The sequence below is a fragment of the Nothoprocta perdicaria genome, unplaced genomic scaffold, assembly GCF_003342845.1.
Source record: "Nothoprocta perdicaria isolate Ctin4 unplaced genomic scaffold, notPer1 scaffold_10, whole genome shotgun sequence".
Lineage (NCBI taxonomy): Eukaryota > Metazoa > Chordata > Aves > Tinamiformes > Tinamidae > Nothoprocta > Nothoprocta perdicaria.
Genome location: NW_020454094.1, coordinates 7015643 through 7033609, shown reverse-complemented (window position 1 = coordinate 7033609; position 17967 = coordinate 7015643). Strand labels below are relative to the sequence as shown.

The window sequence follows — 17967 nt, the reverse complement described above, 5'->3', positions numbered from 1 at the left end:
AAATCTGCTTAGTAAATACTGCATTTGAATAAATCCTGCTATTCATGAATTCAACTAATCATTTGTAATGTGGCTGCGACAGACTGTGAATCTGGTGCAGCTAGAGTCAGACCTATAGCTACCACAGTATTGGCATCCCTATTAAGAGATGAATGTGTCCAGCCACCCCTAGGCCCTCTAATCTCTGAGAACTGGCTAGAACGCAAGTGGATTCATCTCTTACCAAACTTGTCTTCCTTTCAAACCACAACAGGTTGGTGGGAAAATCCTAATCAGTAGTAGAAATTAGATTTGCAGTGACTTCCCACCGCTGGGCTGGTTTGTTAATTCATGCAAATGCAGCGGAGACAAGTGATTGTTAAAAGCTTCTTCAGACTGTAGGCAGCAAGCAAGCAGTAYAGCTGCTGCTCTTCCCACTCTCAGTCTTTGAGCAAGCACTCTAATTCTTGCACCGTGTGGTTAAGATTTCTGTCTTGTATTTCCTTACCTAGTTAACCAGCTGGGCAGGTTTTGCCAATCTCTCCAGTTGTTCTGGAGAGCAAGAAATCAATTAAAAATGGGTGGGTGTGATTCTCCTTCTAGAGCTGTTTTTATGAGCTGTAGATGACTTTTCTATCAAGATGTCCCAACACATTCAGGCTCTGTCCTTTYGCACCTTAGATAAAGGGAGATATAAGAGATGCTTCTCCTCTGTTGCTCCAACAGCAATTGTGCCTGGGTTTTGAGCAAAGTATTAAACCTGTCCTCTCTCAATGGTCATATAAGACACTGAAAAGATGTATGATACTCTCTCCTCCACAGTATTCTGCCATCTGTAGCTATTTCGATGCCAGGTCTTCCTGAGTCAGATGTGGTTTCACAGAGTTAGYAACCCTTTGTAATCTCTTGCATAAACACAGCCGGTTTCCCAACAAGAGTCTGCAATGGAAACAGAATTTGGATCTGGATCTCTCCCCAGTTCTTGACCTCCTCCACTTGCCCATAATAACCGCTCATCCTCAGAGTTACTTTCAAGTTTGAATTTCAAAATTCTCCTGCACCCAAATTTCTCTGAACTTCCCGGGCTTTGCCTCATCTCCCTGCATAGTATCTTTGGTGATTGCTTCTGGAATCAGGGCTTTCTGAAGAAAACAGGCCCTTCATACACAGTGTGAAATCACAAAAGTATAGGCACCAGGTTAGACTGGATCTTGAGAAACCGATCTTTAAGACGGGTCTAAGCCGTCTTCCACCTCTGGAGCAGGAATCCATCTATTTAAATCATTTCCAACAAGCATTTATCTAGCCTGTTTTTCCAAGTCACCTAGTACAGAAGATTAACACCTTCCCTAGGAAAACAGCTCTAGTGCTTCACTCCTGTCAGTATTGTGGACTTCCCTTTAGAGATATGGGAATATGACTGGATATTCCTGGAACATCTTCACTGTTTCTATCTCCCCTCATAAGTCATAATTTCCAGGGCTATTATTGCTGCAGATCATGGTTGCTCCTTGCTGCACTTAGTTTCATCTCTAAAAAYGCACATGAAAAGACTTCAGTTTCATACCCTCCCTACAGCAGAGGCAGAATATTGAGTGTAATTCAGTGGGGCTAGTGCAATCATGTCATTCAGGGAAATTCTCCAGGAGGTTTAATAAATATCTTAAGCAAAAAGTTATGGAATTAAAATCACAAGAGACAGGCTTATCATCTATCTCCCTGTCTGTATCTGTAGTCCCTCATGTAGTTAAATAGCAGGAACGTGCTGATTTGAGGACCCCAGCCTGCCTGCAGACAGCTTTTTATCTGGTCTGAAATTAAGTCCAATAAGAAATGAATTTTAATCCTGAACTGGCTGCAATTAGAAATTTGACTTCTTTGTAACATACTGTCTGTAACTCCAGATCCTTTCTGAACTGAAAATCCATTTTAAAGCGAGTGTACTCTTCTCCCTTCTCCTCTTGTGATGCCAGCTTTATGGACATGGGAGTAACCAGTCTTTTATTCAGCCTAATTCATCTCAGACATTTATGTTGAAGGCAGAATGTTGCTCAAACAAATTCTGCACTGGAGACATATCTGATAGACAGGCAAGCCAGTCTTTTCCTATAGCTTGCATACTCAGAACCAGGGAGAGATATGTAGCAATCTTCTTGTAAAAGAAAAGGAAGTATTTTTTTCTTTGAATGAAAAAAAAAACACCCACCAGTGCTAGCACACTCTGGCATCTGTACTTTTGAGAGTACATGCTTCCTCAAACAACACTGACATACCCATTTCCCTTCAGTTTATAAAATCCCTTGTGACAGGGATTTTATAAATCCCTGTGCTGTCTTCAGCAAGAGTTGGTGGCTCCCTGTCCTTACATCCCATCAGCATGAAAGTGTCTCTTGGTCTCAGCCTCCTCCTGACTATCCTCGACCCAGGTAAGTTTTCTGCCAGAATTGGCAGAGTTGTCCTGGGAATTGTTTTTCAGTGAATCTTTTCTTGTCATCTGAGCTGTAGGCAGTCCCCTAGCCCTGGGAGATTCAAGGCAGTGAGTGGTGGAGCAGGGTGGAGCAGGGAATCTTTGATGCTATGATCCAACTTGCAGGTGGAGATGTAGGTGTCTACACTGAAGGCGGCTTTCGGAGCTCCCACAGTGGTCACTAGCACTCTAGCCAGGGCAGTCATGAGAGTCTAGAGAGGGATTCAGATTATGCTAAAACAGACAGACCTTTGGTTGGTTGAATCAGTCTCTAGCCATCACTGACATAAATGTAGATGTTCAATGGATTTGCTCACATCATTGATCTGGTGACATTTTAGGTAAGAGTGTGTGTCAGAGAAGGCAAGCTGTTTGACTTCTCTCCAGAAATTCTTTATTTGTCTCCAAATGCTTCCTGATCATTGCCTGATATTCTGGTTCTGATTAAGATGCTCTAGTCTTGGAAAAGAAAGCAGAAAAGAAGAGCTACATGGTTCTCACTTTGTTGATAGCATAYTCAAGACCTACTGACAGCCTCTAGTTCTCCAGTGCTTCGGCTGCCCTGCTCACTGCAAAGACAGWAAGATTTGGGAGCTGGAAATCCAGAAGATGCCTGAATGCCTCCCAGAGCAGAGAGGATTTGGCTCCTATTTCTTTAGCATTCCCAGCAATCATAATTAACCCCCCATCCCTTTCCTTCCCCTCCCCACATTGAGCAATGGAACAGGAAAAATAAAGGAAGAAGAACTTGGAAAGTGCTGTTCAAGTGCTAGAACAAAATGTGAATAAAGGGGGAAGTGAAATCTCCTGTGGGTGCTATCCAAGAATGTGTCCTACTTCCTTCCTTAGGGACCACTCTTCAGTGTGAGGTTTGTCACAGCTTAGGAAAATCCTGCTCTGGTCCCCTGAAAGCCTGCAATGCTGATGAAGATACCTGTGGCACCATGGTGCATGAGGCCACGATAGGTAGGTGAGAAGATTCCTGTGGCTATTTACCAGTGCAGCTTTCAGAAAAGGGTTGGGGAATGGATCTCCCTATCTCGGCCTTATAGTAACTCTTCAGATGAGTTATTCCTTTTTTTTTTTTTTTTTTTTTCAAAGAGGATGCAGGTCTGGGATGGGAAAAGCATGCTATTTCTCCATCTTGAGGAACACTAACCTATCTGGAGAGCTTAGTTCTGAGTTGTGGAAGGGAGAGACCTAAACAGCAGTCTAGAAGTTGAGGTTGGCTTTTAATTCTAGCTAAGCTGAGTAGCTGGGTCAAGGGACTGGGTTGCCAGGGACTTAAGTTGCTGACCTCTAGCACTGTGGGTTGCTTGGCCATGATAATGGAGGGAAAAAATGGCCTGCATCTGAGTCCCTTCCCYGAGCAAGGATGGAGACCCCAAGTAGCCTGTTGGCCCTACTGGCACTGGGCATATCCCCACAGTTGTCACTCTAGCGCTGGGTGCTGAGGTCATACACAACTATACTATCTGCTGCGTTAGTGGTTTGGTCTTAGTCATTACCCAGCCTCACTAGTGTGACCATGTTTGTTTAGACTGGGAGCCGGCTCCTATCCTGCTAGGCTTGGTGCCAGAGTTTCTACTCTATACTTGCACAAAGAAACCCTTATCTTTTCAGGGCTGATGAGGACTCAAGTGAGTGCATTTCTGTAATCATTCTGCCCCTCCTGTTAAGCYTTTTGAGTCTGGCTCATGTGAAAGACTAGGTTTGTCTGCAGGAGGATGCTAGCTGTGGTGCTTTGCAGCTAGCGGTGCTTTGTGGACAGCACATCAAGAAGTTGGGTTATGGGTCAGATGTCAATGGATTACCCCATAAGTTCTTGGGTTGGGGCATAATAACTAAGATGAATATCTGCAACACACTAGTTATCCAGGAGCAACTGTATCCTTCTCCCTTTAAACATGTTGTGGAAAAGGAGAAAATCCTTATTCATGTCCCAGATATGTCTCTCACTGGGTCAAAATCACCTTAGTTCCTCTGAACTGATTTGACTTCACCAGATTCCTCAGTGTTGCCTTCAGAGTGGTTCTGTTATTTGCAAACCCCTGTCGGGATGTGGGGAAGACCAAATAGCAGGCAGTGAAGAGACAGAGAAGTTCCTGCTCTGGGAAACAGAGGGAATTACCTCGTAGTTAATGACTTGGCACTGACCTCTCCTTTGTGGCAGGGGGGATGGTAATTTCTTCATCCATCAAGACCTGCCTGCTGTCCAATGTGTGCCATCTGGGTGCTGTCACCATGAACTATGGGAAAGTCAAAGGAAGAACTGGCTTGGCCTGCTGCGTGGGTGAAGCCTGTCAACAAACCTCACCTTCATGTAAGTCACTTGTTTCTTCCCTGTCACCTTATTGTCTCTGCCTATCTGAGACTCTGTTGTTCTTGCTGCTGGCAGAATAGACTTTTGCACGGGGGTTTAAAGAAGTTATGGGTGATGAGGCCCTTCACTTTCTCTCCTTTCCTTATTAAAATCAGTCTCTTTCCTCCCAGTGCCACCAGTGAGCAACGTGCCCAATGGATTACACTGTCCTGCTTGCTACAGCCTAGACTCCTTCAGCTGTGGTAATGAAACTGTAAATTGCACTGGATCTGAAACGCAATGCATTGAGCTTGCTGGATTGATGAATTCTGGTAAATATCTTTTAATTTGGGCTGTCATCTTTTTGGTTAAAATGATGAAATTAGGAGGAAGCATTTCAGGAAAATGAGAGGAGTCATGAGAAGGCCAGAGAGGGCAAGAGATGAATAAATCCATGTTGTACCATCACACAACCATTATTTCTTCAGGAATATCTCTACCTGAGAGAAAGTAAACAAGTTTAAAAGCTTTTCATCAGCTTTACTCAGAAGAAAGCAGGGAAAAGCAAACAGTTCCTTTGTATTTCAGGTCAACCAGGGTGACCTCCCCGCTTCTTCAAACACTTTTGGGGAGGGGATTGGAAAGGAATGGATTGGTGAATTTTGTAGTCAATTGGATGTAAAAAATTGAGAGAGCTTAGGGAGCAAACCTAGCCTTCAGTGACCAAGGAGGGAACAGCTGTGATGGCTGGTTTCCCTGTTACATGGTATGTACTTCTCCTATGCAGGTGGACTATCTATGAAAGTTGCCATGAAGGGCTGCACCACTCTTACCGAATGCAGTGATAAAGGAGAAGGAAAAAAGCAACTGGGAATGATAGACATGAAAGTAAAGCAGTTCAAATGCAAACCAGCCTCTCTTTTGGCCATAGCAGTTTCCGGGCTCCCCCCTCCAAAATCCCTCTTTCTTCCTGTCCTGTCAGGATTAATCCTGGATAAGATACTTTTCTGATACTCTCTAGGACTGGCATAGTAAAAATCATTATAAAAGTCTACCAGTCATTTGCACAGATTCCTGTTTGCTCTGACTACTTCTGCATGGAGGTTTTCAGATCAGCTCTTGCTCTCCTTTTTTTTTTTTTTTTTTTTGCAGAATAAAGACAGTACTTACACACTCTTTGTTTTTTGATTGTTTTAATGTGATTTAAAGTTCCATAGATTCTGAGTGTGTTTTCCACATCAAGACCTGGGGAGACTGTACAGCTACTACATAACTACATACTACTACACAACTACTACATAACTACTGACAGGATAAGAAGAAATGGCCTCAAGTTGCACCAGGGGAGGTTCAGATTAGATATTAGGAAAAAAATCTACATGGAAAGAGTAGTCAAGCATTGGAACAGGCTTCCCAGGGAAGTGGTGGACTCACAGTCCCTGTCAGTGCTCAAGAAACATGTAGATGAGATGCTGAGGGACATGGTTTAACAGACATGGTGGTGACAGGTTTACAGTGAAGGTCTCTTCCAACCATAATGGCTCTATGATTTTATGCACATRGTACCTCTATACTACCCAGGCAACAGGAGTTCTCATGACAGCCTTACAGTCCAAATCCCTTGTCTCAGTGAAAGCCCCCTGTATTTGKCTAGCCAGTTTGCCAGGCTTTGGACAGGAGCTGAAGTGAGCTCCTGAGAGGTCCACTCTGGTTAGAATGAACCTYCTTTTTCTTTCCTACCTTTAATCTTAGGTGCCCATGGTAGAACAGAGGGCTGCTTGCGGCCTTCAAGCAGTCATGAAGTAGTCTCTATTTCGGAGCAGGCAGTGACCCTTTGCTACAAACAAACTACTCCTGACAAGACCCTTTGACCTCATGGTTATTATTTGTGCCTTACCAGCTATGCTACTCCTGTTTGACTCCAGATTTCAGGATTAACCAAAGTAAGCATTTGCCTTAGGTTCGATTTGATCAGGATTGGCTTGATTTCATAAAATAACCAATTTTCTCTGGTGACAGACTGATAGGGGCCCAAGCAATGGCAATTTATAGCCCTATGCCTAGTTTGCTCCTACTGGTCAACCTGGTCAAACTACAAAATTAACTGTCCAAGTTTCCCTTCTTAAATATGGGTCTGCCACCACCAGCTTCTCCAGATATGCCTGCCCTGCTGGCTCTCCTCAGGTGGGTCCAACACAAAGGCGCTTAGGAAAATAGCACATCAGGCAGCATTACAGTATCCAGGAGGTAGTATGGGCTGGGGGCAAGAGGATAAGGAAGTGTACAGCAGGGTGTACAGTGTAAAACAGATGCTTGTAATCTTCAGCTTTTGGAAAAGGCTATATCCATCTGTTCCCAGATGAGTGCAACTCACTAGAAAAGGGTAGCCCATTTTTGGAAGAGAGAGCAAGATTATTAAGCAAAGTTCATGTTTGTGTCTTTCCATAATAGTTCTAGTTTGCAGTGCAAATTTTGTATTCTGTACAAAGAGTCACAGAGATCAAGCAAYGCAATTTTATCTTTTAATTCAATACTGTGGCAGTCAGTGCTATGGAAATTTTTGGCTGCCTAAACCAAAATAATATGTGGCAACAGTGAGGTGATTACACCTTCTTCCCAAACAAACTGAAGATCCTTTCATTCTACTATTCCCACCAATTAGTTGGGAGAGAATTTCACATTATCTATGACAATATAGGGGCGTGGGTATGAAAATGAAAATTAATTTTTGGGGTGGGGAGTGTACTGATAATGTAGATTTCATGCAGGGAAAAGAGTCTGGTTATGCACAGTTAATTATTTGCAGAGGCAGTGCAGTTACAGCGTGGATGTTAGGAGAAGGAGCACACTCCCCTTGATGGGGCTCCAGTAGACTGATACTGGAGCTACCTACTTGTTCAGCACTTTTCCAGATCTGATAACACCCTGGAATTAAAACAATTCTCTATCTGTGTGAGTACCTTAGCCCTGAACACAACCTGTGTTCTGCTGCACATTCATGCAGAACACAACCTTGCTGTCTGTGGCATCCCCCACGGCAGATCTCGATCCGGGTCAWTGGTTTAACCCTTCGCTCTTTTGTTTGTTCCACCTTGATTTGTGATGCTATCAGGATGGAAAAGCTAAATGTTTTTTTTTTTCAGCTTGGTCAAGGAGASAGTGAGAAATCTCCAGAAAGTCAAGGTGCTGAGGTGGCATTTAGGGGAGAATAAAGAGGAGTAAGGCAGACAGCAGTGTTTCTGACAAGGGTTTGTGGTACAGAGAAGAGAAGCAACTCAGTCCTTCTTGTAGCCAAGACAGCTGTTGCAATCTGTGGCTACATAAATGGAAAAGTGATAAGTGGGAGTAACTCTGTGTTTTTATGATTGTTAGGTCAATTCTTGGTCCTTTTCCAGCATCCACATTTTTAAAGGCTATTAAAATGGAGAGTGTGAAGAAAAATGCCTTACAGCAAAAGTCTTCGGGGTTGTAAACTGGTGATCTGATGAAAGAGAGGATAGACAGGTGACTTGTTTACAGATTATGAACAAACTTATATGGAAAAAGGATAAGATCTTAAAGAGCTCTTTTATATACCAGAGAACATCAGAAAGCTGACAAACCCAAAGGAGGAAAAAGTCAYATAATTACTGCATGTAGCCTGCATTAGAGTAAACCTCTAAGGGTTTCACAAGGGAAATCACAAGCTTTTGATGTCTGCAAATCCTGCATGAAGGCCTGCAAGAAACAGATGTTTTTCTTGCAGACAGGTTATAGACAGTATTAGAGGCAGTACAGGCACAATTGGTAGAAATGTGATAAACTGGGGTATGCAGGAAGATGATGAGCTGATGACCTCTTCTGATCTCAAGTCTGGCTCCTGGGGAGGGAAATGAAGCTGGAGTGTGTTCTGATAAAAGCAAAACAAAAGATAGAAGAAAATTGGTGGCACTAATTTACAACCACAAATCAAACAACGGGATCTTGAGCAAGGAGTTATGAATGAGCAATTCATAGGCCTCTAAGGATGTGCAGGGTGTGAACACCAAAGAATGAGGCATCTTCAGCAATTCTCTTTAAAATAGTCGCAGGGGTGAATATGGGAAGCTCCATTGTTTATAGGGTTTAATTGAGGATATGTAGCAGGCAGCAGCCTTGATCTCATAGGGATGTTGGAGAGGAGCAAAGAAAGATGTGGCCAAAACTCATTGTAGTAAACAGAATGACTCCCGCTGATTTTAATGAGCTTGGAACCAGGCCTAAGACACCAAACTGGATTCTTGCCATCTGCAGCTTCTCTTTGTAATGTATACAAGCCTTACTCCCACATAGACACACACATATAGACATGTAAATACCAGATCCTCCCTTAGATCTTGCAGACACTTCACCAAACAGGCATGCATGATAYGGGCAAGCACCAGACACATACAGCTCTGTATGGCTGGAAGACACCTGCCTTGCCCACAATAAGACAGCTTTGATCTCCATTTTCGCATAGCAGACACAGAACATTGCGTTTTCTCCCCACACGATGGAAAATTAGCAATGTCTTGCCATTCCCTCTCCTTCCTCTGAAGTTCCAGCTTTCTGACCAGAAAGCCTGGTGGCAGTCAGAAAAACTGCCAGTGACTTGAGATAGAGAGGTGCATGTGCCCAATGGGGTTTTAATAGAACCAGGTTGAGAGAGGATCTGAGTTGTATGTGAGGTGGACAGCGAAGATGTGGGGCAGGAATCAGAGAAGATGGGAAAAGGAAGCTTCACATTGTGCAGGCATACGCCATGCAAGACCATTATCTGATACTAAAACATCCTTAGTTCCTCCTCTCCAGCACACCTGGAGCGGGGAACTGTCTTCCTTTCATTTCCTAGGATATCTTCCTGCCTTTCAAATCAGGAAGTTAGGACACTGGTAGCCAATGGATTTCTCTTCTTTCTGGTTAAAGCATGTCCTGGGCTTTTATTTGCAAAGGAATGTGAAGTTATTGCTGTATTTCTTTTACATCATGACCATGGCTCTTATGAGAACATTTGTCAAGCACTTATGCCAAGAAGTCCTGTAAGCATTTTGGGAATTACACCTTCTCAAAGACAAAATAAGAACAAATGTTGAATGAACAAGGGTTCCWTATAGTCATCAAGATTATGTGTCATGCTGTTTACAAGAGACTAAAGAATTCGTCCTTATTCTTACAAGAAGGAACTACAGCCCGTGGCTATCTAATCAAATGTGGGATTATGCAATGGGTTGCTGTCTCCATCTGAGCATGTTACCAAACTCCAGCAGAGATTAAATCAGTATAGCCCACTGAGATGAAGTCCTGCCTCTAGTCAGATGAATCACACCACCAGTCCCCATTTGTACTGAGTGGCCCACCACTGTCCATGCCACTGACAGAAGCACCTCTATTGTAAACACCTTGTAGACACTTCTATTGTAGACAATAATAGGGGAAGCAGCCCAGCGTTTTGTCTTCTCCATCGAGATGTTTTATCATAAATTTGTGGAGCAGAGAGAACAAATGCTCCATAGTCCTCTGTGCATGGCCTCATCTCCTAAGTCCATAGGCTTAGATTTCACTGGATTTCACACCTGGATTACCAAGTTCTCATGCGTTTGCTCCTCTTTTTTCAACCAGGACATTAATTCTGGAATGTATACTGTCAAGAATGGTCCCCATCCCCATTGATGTCATATGGAAGAAGTCTCTCTTCGTATGCATATCTTAATAGTGATAGAGCATTTTGTTCAAACTCAAGGGAGTTCTCATGTGGATAAATGAATGAAAATAAATTTGCCCCTGCATCTGTCTTGGAGTAACTTATCAAAACATCTATCCTAAGCAATCCCTAAGGCTTGTGTCTTAATGAGAAAAGATCTGGTGTTTGAGTCAGTTCCAGAACTGCATACTTGTTTGTTGCCACTGGGAACATAATCTTTCTAATTTGGGGGACTGCTGGTCACAGGAAGGAAAAGCTTCCTCCAGCAGTTTTTCACCTTCCCTGGTCACACTTCGTCTGATTTTGTCTCCAGAGAACAAATTCTTGGGCCTCCTGCCCATACAGGCGTATTATTGCTGTAGAGACTTGAGATTTTCTGCTCTGGAAGAACCAGGTAACCCCTATTTTCCAAGCAGGTTTCTGTTGGGCACATTCTAGGACTGTGTTACTTGTCAGAGAAAGTAAAACATCCATAGGGAGTTGATTTCCAAAAGAGTAGAATTTGGTTGTAGTCATTGCGTTCTCTGCAAGTAGAAGGGAACTAGGAGATTATATCTTCATGAAACTTCAAAGCCAGTTGCAGCCTTGGGACCCTCTTTCCAGTCAAAGATCCATCTTGTAAGATCTGCTGGGTTCAAAGCTCTTGTTTCAAAAAGAAGCTTTTCACTCTCTGTGTGTTACATCTGGCTGGAAGCTCAKACTTACTGCAGGAGCTTGTTCAAGCTGTAGGAGCTTAGCTTCTCAGGAAAGTTGGAAGCTTTAATTTAAGGTTTTGGAGGATGCTTATCTGCTTTATGAATATTTTTCTTAATGTATACTTAATGTCAGGCTTTTATATGTAGTTAAACTTCTTTGCAATATGTCTATAAAAGTGTGGATTTAAGATCTTTTAATGAGTTCRTTTTCCCTGTCCTCTTTCAGCATTGTGTTGCTGAATCCACAGTCACACACACAGTAACTGCAGACTGACACACAATGTTGATAACGAAAATCTTTTCAGAAACACAACTGAGTCTCCTTGCACCCCCAAGCAGAAATCACCTAACACTGTAACTGTGGCTGGTTTTGTCTGCCTCCTCATCTCAAATCTTTATGGCTCACTCAAGAAATTCACAGATGTGAATGTGGAAAATAGACCTTTTCTTCTCCAAATGTGAGCTGAGATGCTTAATATTCATATGATGGAAAAATGGGAGACATTCATTAAAGGATTATGATTTTTGTCAGATTACAGGAGCTGACCATAGTGCAAATTGCACCCCAGGATATGTACRGAAGGACAGAGTGGTTGTGAGCTGTCAAAACTACTAGGAAGTACCATTTGCAGTGAATCGTCCCAAACTGAAATTCCATTGTGCTTAGGGCACTAAAGAGCTACAGGTAATACAAAAGCAAGAAGTAGACCTGATCATTAATCAGTCAATCATGTGTCCCTCTTTCTTTCTTTGCTTCCTTCCAGTTTTCTGTGGAAACTCTTACCTTTGGGTCCACTTTGCATTGTCTGTTAGGAGAGGTTTATGGATGAGCTGTGAGAGATGGCTGCAGAAATCACTGTTTTACTTCCGTATGATTGGAGCTCAATCCTTGCAGAAAACCTAATAATCTGGATGAGACCCAAAGTATATATCTGGGGTCTGTCAGAAAGACAGACAAAGTGAGAAACACTTATCTTCCAAGAAGAATTATTTCCATTCCTAAGGTTTTATGGCCAGTTGAGTGATAAGGACAGTGATCCAGACCAACCAGAGGTAAAATCTTGAGCTGTTCAGAAGGATAGTGACAGAGCAAGAGGAGGCAAAAGGCTGCCACATGGATCAGAAAGTTACTAAGAACTGCAGGGTACATTCCTATACAAATCCAAGCTCTGTAGGGTACATTCCTATACAAATCCACCCTTTCCTCCTCCTAAGTCCACCCTTGCACCCTGGTCACAGTAGCTCCTCTCTCTGAATACCATCTGGGGCATATAAGGATGAATGAAAGTTCCCTTTTTTGGTTACTTACAGGAAGATGGTGTCTGCCTAGCAGTCTGAATAATGTACTGGAGTCCTGTGGCTATTTCTAGCTTGTGCTCTTCCTTCCCCTACATCTAGCAATCCTTTTCCYGCAGCCCTAGCTCAGGATCAGCTCCTCTGTGGCCGAGCAGCACTGCCGTGAGCCTCCAAACCTGAGTCAGCTCTGCTCAGTATTTTCAGGTGTCTGGCGTTTTGACTGAATCCCTCAGGGAAAATCAGACTTTAGGAGCTGAGCATGAGCTCCATTGGCAAGAGCAAGCATGGAGCTGATCTGTGTCTGTCCTTCCTCGGGGCTAGCTAAAATGCAGGCAGTTATAGTAGAGCAGCGTTTCTGTTTGAAATGAGAGATATCTGGTAGCTCAGCACAGGGAAATAATGGTCAGGATGCCACAAAGAGAAGTCAGAAAGAAAAAGAAATGTCTTTCTTTTTCATGAAAACAGAAGATGGCAGCAAATATTCTATTTTGTTATTGTCTGCCACTGAAAGGGTAGGTTCATCCCTCTGTTCATCTTCCTGTTTCATGTCAGCTCACTCTACATTAGAATAAGACTAGAACAAGGGCCATGGTTTTCTGAAGGAGGATTACCCAGGAGGATATAGGTCGCTACCAGATTCACCTTTTCTACCTGCTTTTTGACTTTTTGGTTTTCAGTGATGGCTGCAATTCTTCATCAAGACAGGTGGCCCATGAGAAAATTTATAGAAAGAAACTGATCTTTTTGCGTGGCCTGAACCAGGTTATTCACAAAAGCAGAACAAAATATCTGGAAAAATGACAGAGATAGCAACCCTCAAAATATATCTGGAAAAAAAGTCAATCAATAAAATCAGTTTGCCAAACAAAATACTTTTTGATTTGGCCTACCAGGTAGTCATGCCACTCAATACCATGCATTAAGAGTGCTAAGTGTCCTTTCTCTGCCTTGACTTAGATCAGGGCAGAGTAAGACCCTAACGATAATAGTAGTGGATGCAGAGCATGAGGTTTTAAAACATCATTCTCTCTTTCTCCTCTTCTAGCATTTTATAGAGTTGCTCTTCAAATGGCAAATCCTCAGCACCTTTAGGAAAAATGCTAATATTATTTAGAAATGGGGTTTGAGGGGAAACTGAACAGTCATCAGAAACCATCTTTTTGTATGGTTGCAAATTTTAAGTCATCTGAAGTCTCTGTTTTTCTCTGAAACTAGGGAAAACAGTATCTCCAGGGGGCTCATGTCAGGTCTTAAGCAAGGGCCTATTGAGATTGCAATACATAGTTCCCTTGTGGGCTTACTCCAGCTGGTTCCCATTTAGTTGCTCACGAGCAAGGGAATTCCCTTTTTCAGCCATTTCCCTTTTCTGCTTAGGGGTGTGTACAATATAGTGACCAGTTAACTATGGTCAGCAGAAAAACTAGCAAAAACTATCATATGCATGTTTTTCAGCTTAGATTATTTTCTTTTTTTTTTTTTCTGTTTGTCCTTTATCCATTTGCCTCCTCTTCTCTTCTCTTCTCTTCTCTTCTCTTCTCTTCTCTTCTCTTCTCTTCTCTTCTCTTCTCTTCTCTTCTCTTCTCTTCTCTTCTCTTCTCTTNCTCTTCTCTTCTCTTCTCTTCTCTTCTCTTCTCTTCTCTTCTCTTCTCTTCTCTTCTCTTCTCTTCTCTTCTCTTCTCTTCTCTTCTCTTCTCGCAGTTGCTTGAAATTATTTTGAAATTAACTTTAATGGAACCAGTGGATCTTTCACAGGTTAAAGCAAACGTGACCTAACACTTCCATGGGATAACGTCATTTTGCAGTATTGGGGCAATGAAGCTTTCTGTTTACTCTATATTCTTTTTCTTTTTTTCTTTTTTTCTTTTTTTTCCCCCCTCATTTCCCACCATGCCCTTAAAAAACTTTTGAAGACGCAGTTCAATTTTCACCACATTTGTCATCTGGTGAAAGATCTCCAAGATGTCAGTTTGCTCATAGTTTTGTGAAAACCTCCTCTGGATAGAGCAGAAGGATCCACATGGTTGCCCTTTCCTGCTCCTTCTTCTCAAGACAAAGACAGACAGACAGGTACAGTATATATCCTGAGATGCAATAAAGCCTTGGATGGCAGCTAACTATTAGGAAATTCTTCCTCTGGGGCTGCTGGCTAGCATGTGTGGAAGGGATGAAGGGATAATCCCAAGGTTCCCAGGATTTTCTCAAGCTATGGTGTGTTACTGTGCCTGGGAGGGACTTTGTAAACACTGGCAAAGTCTAACTGATCATTTGGGGAAAATCTCATGATTTTATCGCAAATTTAGTTTTTGGGAAGTTTTTATTTTATTTTAATCTGATTTTTGTAAACAGATAGAAACATCAGGAATTTATACTCATCTTGATTTAAAATTTTTGCTTTCTCCAATACCAAAGAGTGCTTCTGAAACCAGAAGGTGGTTCTTCATTTTCTGAAATCTGTGTTGTGCTGTCATGGGCACATATCTCCCACTCTCCCATAAATCCATTTCATCTCTTGACTATTTTAGAAAATCGTCATGATTTTACTGAGTCATGTGTGATTTGGTGCTCTAATACATARTTGGCAGTTGTGCTGTGGTAGTGGAATTTAAACCATTGAACAGTTTTGGATTCTTTAGGCTGTTCTGGGGAGTTGAAGAACTGACCACTTTGATCAGAAAAGGCCAAGGGCCTTGTGTTATTAAATCCATTGTAAAACATGCCTTGGGTTTCTCCAGGAAGCAGAATAGGAAGAAGTTGGTGAGACCTCATAAGCCGCCAGCTGAAAGGTGGAAGGGAGGGGAGGCTGGAATTGTTTTCTCCTTCACCTGGTAGGCCCAATTTAACAGACGTTTCGGAGAATAAGAAATGGTCTTTGGAGGACTGTTGCACATTGCAGAAATGACTAGAAGCCATAGAGTGAGAATCAATGAAAAATTCCAAACTAACAAAACACCAAACCAAGAGACGCTAACCATTATTGAACAATGTCTTAAAACACTTAAAACACTTTGTCAGCAGCTGTAAGCACATTGTCCTGCAGAGCACTGTATGTTATGAGGTGATGAACCACCATATGAAGACTGAGACCATGAAGGCTGAAAAGAATATTTTAAAAACAGGGTAACTGAAAAGTGTAGATTTTCCACAATATGTTTTCCTGTCAAAACATGAAGTGTTTTCAGAATTAACATTTTCTTTGGGTGAAAATTATTTCAGCAGAATTTTGGCATAGGGAAATATAAACTTGATAGCTTAGCCAGATGAGCTTGACAGTAAAATGTGGGTCCTTTCAAGCCTCCATAACTTCTCACAGGAATAGTTTCAGGGCACTATTACCTCTATTGGTACTTACCCTCTGGGCTTCTTGTCTGAGTGATATATCACCACAATTTCTACCCCTGCCTGAGTGGTGGTAGTTAGTTTTGGGAAATGAGGAGGATTCTAGGATACTTCGAGGTGTTTTCAGTTGCTTTCAGTAGTTTTCAGTCTGACTCTTGCACAGCTGGAGAGGTTGCAGATTTAYAACAGTAGAGACTGGAAAACATCTGAGGACAATATGATAGACATAATAGTGAGAAACGTATTTCTCTTTTTTCTTTCCAAGCTATGGCTCTTGTTGGAGAGATGTTTCCAGCAGCATGTGGCATTCTCTGGTAAGAATTATTATAAATCTGGAATAATTGTAGGTCAAACAGAAACAGAGAGTGTGTGYACTGCTCTGGGTGTAAAATGGTCATTTCTTCATTGGTTATTTCAGTTCATATCTGTCTGAGAGGAATAAGAGTTTGTGAAAGAGATCAGTTTGGATAAATTAAGGGCAAATTCTGACAGTCAGAGAAGAGATGCATGTGCATGTGTGGGCATATCCTGGGAATGAGCGGCAAATCTATTTAAGCTTATGGCGAGACAAGGCCCAACAGGAACACCTTTGACAGTTAGAGCTCTTGCAGACTCTTCTGATTTGAACAAAATTTGAGGCCCTGATGCTAACAACTATTGGAAATATAGTGACTGTTGCTGCAGGACAACGTTTTTCTGCATGCCCCAAAAGGCAAACTGGACAGGATAGGTTTAGAGAAGGATTTGTCCCAGTCTAGAGAGACTTTCTCAGCTTTGCAACCGCCTGTTTACTCCATGGCTTGTTTTTGTAGTGCTACACTAAGAAGGTGTTATGCATGAAGATGAACACACTATACACATACGGAGCCAGCACTGTTGGATTAACTACGTTTAGTAGTTAATCTAACTACTGTTAGATTAACTRCAATTTTAGCAATCTCATCAAGATACAGTAATTACTAGTTCAACTAAAATACTCACACTTGTAGCTAAATTACTACAGAAACACCTTATTAATAATAATAGTCTTCAAATAGTTATAAAAGAAAAATTGTTAATATTTAACTTTTTGCACTAATGCTAGACTCTTCCTATCACGTCCCCCTGGGTCTTGCGGCACCAGTCTCTTCAAGCAGACAGGTTTTCACACTGAGTCACCAGTGTCTTGAGTTGTTCTCCAGAGGTACACTATTCGTGGCAGGGTCCTTTCCTCCTCAAGGCATAAGGTCTACTTGGGGCTATTTTTATGCATTTTCCCATCACAAGCTGCTTCCTTCTTAATGGTTTCCGATAACATTTCCCAGCCTCTATTAGCATAAAGGGCTATTTATTGCTGTGCAGGGTCTATCTAAGTTTGTCAGATATTTTACTATATATAGTGCCAGAGCGATTAAGCTAAAATAGGTTATACAAATGTCACTTGGTCACTATCAATTGTTAAAGCAGGCTAATATCAGCTCAGGTCATGGCAAGTCTGGAAAAAACATGAGAAGCTGGACTTTTAGGTGACTACAAAGCCTGTGGCCTTTCAATAGTAATTTCAAAAATCATACTTAYTGGACTATACCAGTACCTTGCTGTTGTACCCTGTGGCTGCAAAAAGTCCTGAAGTACCAGATGCCGTCCCACAAAGGGACCACAGAACCCTGCTTGGTGAGTCTACGTGTTCTGTTTTCACAAATGGTCACCTTGGTGTCGCTCCTGTTCACCTGTCCCAGCAGTGTCATRGGATCACTCAAAGTGCAGGAGAGAAACTGCATCCACTGACATGCACAACTTGCTCCTTTTCTCACTTTAGTGAGAAAGTTTATTCACTAAAAGATTGTGTTGGGAGTTGGTGAGCTAATTAGACCTGTATTGGTCTAGAATGACGGAAGCTTTGATCTATTCCTTGTTTTCATCATCAAATTTCTCATCATGTGTTCGGTCTGTTGAGGTTTTATAGGAGTAGGATTTTGTTGTGACTCTAAATGTTACTAAAGCAATAGTCGCATGCAAGAGTTTGATCCAGTCTATGATCTTTAACGAAAACTATCTGTGTGTTAACCTTCTATGACAGTTTTATTTCACTGTGAGGGTGACAAAGCACTGGAACAGGCTGCCCAGAGAGGTTGTGGAGTCTCCTTCTTTGGAGATCTTTAAAACCCGCTTGGATGCAGCCCTGTGCCACGTGCTCTAGGTGACCCTGTGT

At 42.2% G+C, this 17967-nt stretch overlaps 1 protein-coding gene across 1 annotated transcript; it reads left to right on the top strand.

Annotated features, from left to right (window-relative positions):
* Window positions 1-2311: 2311 nt before the first annotated feature.
* LOC112947363 (phospholipase A2 inhibitor 25 kDa subunit-like) lies at window positions 2312-5887 on the top strand. Its single transcript, XM_026039440.1, has 5 exons — window positions 2312-2405; window positions 3296-3412; window positions 4620-4769; window positions 4940-5080; window positions 5536-5887. The coding sequence occupies exons 1-5, from the start codon at window positions 2357-2359 to the stop codon at window positions 5757-5759; spliced, it is 681 nt and encodes a 226-aa protein (XP_025895225.1). The 5' UTR covers window positions 2312-2356; the 3' UTR covers window positions 5760-5887.
* The last annotated feature ends 12080 nt before the right edge of the window (window positions 5888-17967 follow it).